The sequence below is a fragment of the Phyllostomus hastatus genome, unplaced genomic scaffold (assembly GCF_019186645.2).
Source record: "Phyllostomus hastatus isolate PE091 unplaced genomic scaffold, TTU_PhHast_1.1 phas_scaffold_190, whole genome shotgun sequence".
Taxonomy (NCBI): Eukaryota; Metazoa; Chordata; class Mammalia; order Chiroptera; family Phyllostomidae; genus Phyllostomus; species Phyllostomus hastatus.
Window position 1 is genome coordinate 524,662 of NW_025334014.1, and position 4,135 is coordinate 528,796.

General features: G+C 38.6%; 1 protein-coding gene across 1 annotated transcript; it reads right to left on the reverse strand.

Moving 5' to 3' along the window:
* Positions 1 to 1,176: 1,176 nt before the first annotated feature.
* On the reverse strand, positions 1,177 to 2,127 carry LOC123832465 (olfactory receptor 4A5-like). Its single transcript, XM_045860111.1, has one exon. The coding sequence runs from the start codon at positions 2,122 to 2,124 to the stop codon at positions 1,177 to 1,179; it is 948 nt and encodes a 315-aa protein (XP_045716067.1). The 5' UTR covers positions 2,125 to 2,127.
* Positions 2,128 to 4,135: the final 2,008 nt, after the last annotated feature.

The window sequence follows — 4,135 nt, forward strand, 5'->3', positions numbered from 1 at the left end:
TTTTCTATCCTTTACTCCCATCCCAGCCCACCCACCCAGCCCTCCCTTCCTCCCTCCTGTTTCCACCCCCACCTAGTTTTTTATCCATGTGTTCTTTATGTTGTTCCTGTAAACCCTTCCCCTTTTCTGCTGAAATTTCCTCCCCTCTCCCCTCTGAACACTGTCAGCTTGTTCTTTATTTCAGTGTCATTGGTTATATTTTGCTTGTTTGTTTGTTTTGTTGTTTAGGTTCCTGTTAAATGTGAGATCATATAGTATTTGTCTTTCACTGCCTGGCTTATTTCACTTAGCATAATGCTTTCCAGTTGCATCCATGCTGTTGCAAAGGGTAGGAGCTCCTTGTTTCTTTCTGCTGCATAGAATTCCACTGTGTAAATTTACCATGGTTTTTTGATCCATTCATTTACTGATGGGCATCTAGGTTGCCTCCAGCACTTGGCTATTGTAAATTGTGCTGCTATGAACATTGGGGTGCATAGGTTCTTTTGGACTGGTGTTTCAGGCTTCTTAGAGTATAATCCCAGCAGTGGAATTGCTGGGTCGAAAGGCAGATACATTTTCAATTTTCTGAGAAAATTCCATACTGTTTCCTTACCTTAGAAAGTTTTGTAAACCTTAGCAAATTGATTTCTCATTATTTGGGGTAACAGCAAATTTTCAAAGTTAGCTTGTTTTTACTTTTTAAAGGAAAAAAAACTCTTCAAAAGCACCATTTTAATATAAACCATAGAGAACAAATTAACAGTGACCACAGGGGAGGAGGATGGGGATTAGAGGGGAAAAGATCTCGAAGAGGCAAGCCAAGAAACCAGAATAAGAGACTCATGGGCATGGACAAGGTGGAAGGTATTGACCATGGGAGTTGGGGATTGCTGGTACAGGGCAGGGGACTGCAATGGGAAAAACATCAGGACAACTGTAACTGAACAATAAAAAATGTTACAAGGTGAACTTAGTTTATTTTTCCTAGGAACAGGAAAAATACCTGTGCCTTTTTATTCATCCTTCAGAATCACTATTAGATTTACTCTAACCTCAAAAGATAATTTATTCTACTTTTTTATACCTTTGTACAAAAAAAGAAAAGCATCCCAACAGAACTCATTGAGTTAATTAAATCACCCGTTGTTAGAATGCACTGCCTGTTTGTTGCTTCAGAATTAGTACCAAGTGCATTCAATATGAATGACACATTCTCATTCTGTCCATAGCTAACTTCTTCCACCAGAGTTTTTTCATAGCATTTGTCATTTCTGCATTTCTCAAAGTGTATATTAAAGGATTCAACATGGGAGTGATAACAGTATAAGCCACACTTATGAATTTATCAACAGGGAAGTTAGAAACAGGTCTCACATACATAAAAATGCAGGGAACAAAAAAGAGAACAACCACTGTGATGTGGGAACCACAGGTAGACAGGGCTTTGCGCCTGCCTTCCAGACTGTGAGTTTTAAGGGAACTTAGGATGACGCCATAGGATGTTAGTAAACAAATAAAGATGACCGTACAGATTGCTCCACCATTGGCAACCACAGTGAGACCTAAGAAGTAGGTGTCAGTGCAGGCAAGTTCTATTAGTGGGTACATGTCACAGACGAAGTGGTCAATGACATTGGGGCCACAAAAGGGGAGGTTGTACACAAAGAGAAGTTGGACCACAGAATGCACAAAACCTCCAGCCCAGGACACCACCAATAGCAGGATGCAGGTCTGTCTATTCATGATGGTTATGTAGTGCAGTGGTTTACAGATGGCCACATAGCGGTCATAGGCCATGGCCACCAGAAGGAACACCTCAGCACCTCCAAAAAGGTGTTCCAGAAACAGCTGTCCCATGCAAGCTGAGAAGGAAATTGTCTTTTGACCACAGAGTAAGTCTATGATCAATTTGGGCGAAATGGCAGTAGAATAAGCTGCATCCATGAGTGACAGATAGATAAGGAAGAAGTACATGGGGGAGCCCAGAGAGGGGCTGGCAAGAACAGTCACCACAATGAGCAGGTTACCCCCCATTGTCACAATGTAAATGAGTAAAAATATGACAAATAATGCTTTTTGGCCTTCAGGATCCTGAGTGAGGCCCAGGAAGACAAATTCTGTCACATTGTTACTATGTCCCATTTAGTCTTCTCTAAAGCCTGTTTCCAGAAGGAGAGGTCAGGAGAAGGGACCTGTAATGAAATGATGAACACACTCAGAATACATCCATGATATCTTGGAGTACATATTCATTATTGTATCTTCTACAGGGGTTTACACACAATAAATGTTTGGTGAAGACCTATGTGTTCTTCTTCCTAATATCGTATTGTACCTTCCCTTCACAATTCTGTTTCTCCTCAGATGATTTTGTTTAGGCTACAAGTCAGAGCTTCTCCCACTAAATCTTAGTGGATTTTCAACAGAGTAAAGTATCAAAGGCCCCACAGCCAGCTGTGTATTTCATAGAGCATTATTTAAATGGTCAGTCCTAGGCACACAAGTCAGCAATGACTTACTCTCTGCTGGTGGCAAAAAAAAAAATCCCCCCAAAAATTGGCATGAAGTCAATCCTCTGAGTTGGTAGTATTTGTGAGTAGGGCCTTTATGATATAATTGATGTAGCACCAAAAATCATGTCTCTTTTGGAATAACTCACTTAACAGTATGATAATTTGCTATTAGGTATTCAGTCCTTTATGTCTCAAGGGATGCTGAGTCTTCATGGATCTCTCATTAAATTTCCACAGACTGGAATACATCAAACCATGACATAATTAGCACATTGTTCCCCTAAAGCAATTACTCAGCTGGACTCTGTGTATGTCAGCAATTTTTCTTTTTTTTTTTTATGATCTGTTTCTTTTATTTTTTTTTCACTATGGGCTTTTTAAGAAGTTGAAATTCTCTCCATATATAATCTTTGTCTATCCTACAACACTCAACACAGACACTATTAGATTATTTCCAATTATTTTTCAACTTCACTGACTTGTGACTATCATGAACTCTTAGGTTACCAGTGGGTATTATTTTTTTCAAAACTCTTTGGGTGACTCAGGTATTGAGGAAGGAGTACTCTTTTCAAACAATGAAAAGAGAGGTACAATACCATGAGGTATGGTTATATTTATAATTTTTTCATGATACTGAGAGTGCTCAGAAATGGAGCTTTCATGCCCAAGTTCTAAAAATCATGATACTCAAGGGAAGAGCCCAAGGTCAGTGTAAGAAGGCATGGGCGGTTGAGTCATTTCTAAAGGTAATTGCAAGACTGTCTCAGTTTGTTCTTTGGAGGATAAAGGGCTGGAAATAGACAATCTCAGAAACCTTGTCCAGTCTTACCTTCCAGGACACTCTTTGTGCAACCCTATTTTACATTCTATTCTACTGACTTTTTTATATTTTTATAATAAAATAGAAATGTCCAATCCTATAACTGTTCCTCAGAAGTACTACCCAGTGGTAAGTGGGATTTTATCATTACAGAGACCAAATACTGATTACAAATTACTCTATTCAGTGTAAACTTATTTAATACCCAAAACACCCTTTGGGGGAGAGTGTAGCACAGTGCTGAATCACATGGACTCTGGAGACACATTGCCTGTGTTCAAATCCCAGCTTGCCACTTACTACTATGTGACCCTGGGCAACTTAATAAACCTTTCTGTGCCTCAGTTTCCTCCTTTTTTGAATGGAGATACCAAAAAAGCCTGCCTCTTGGGTTGTTGTTTCATTACAATACCTAGAATATGGGCTGGAACCCAGTAAAGATCAACAAGTGATAGCTATCATTAATGTTCTTGAATGCTTCACTATCAACATTGTATCACAAGGAATCATCTGGATCATTTTCAATGTGGTAAGAATTATAGATATAAGCCAAGGATAAAAGAATATTATAATTTATGAACCCTTATTTGGGCACAGGATAAAATTGTATGTCTCAGGAATTATCTATTTGATTGTACATGAGTAGTGGTATTCACTTGTGATGGAATGTATTTTGACTAAAAGCAAGCAGAATACTAGGGGAAAAGTGGGATCCATACATCATAGGAAGAATTTGATAGCATAAAATGAAAGGAAAAAAGGGATGAAATCAGGAAGGAGAAATTATATTTAATAAATAAATATCCACAAGTAATAA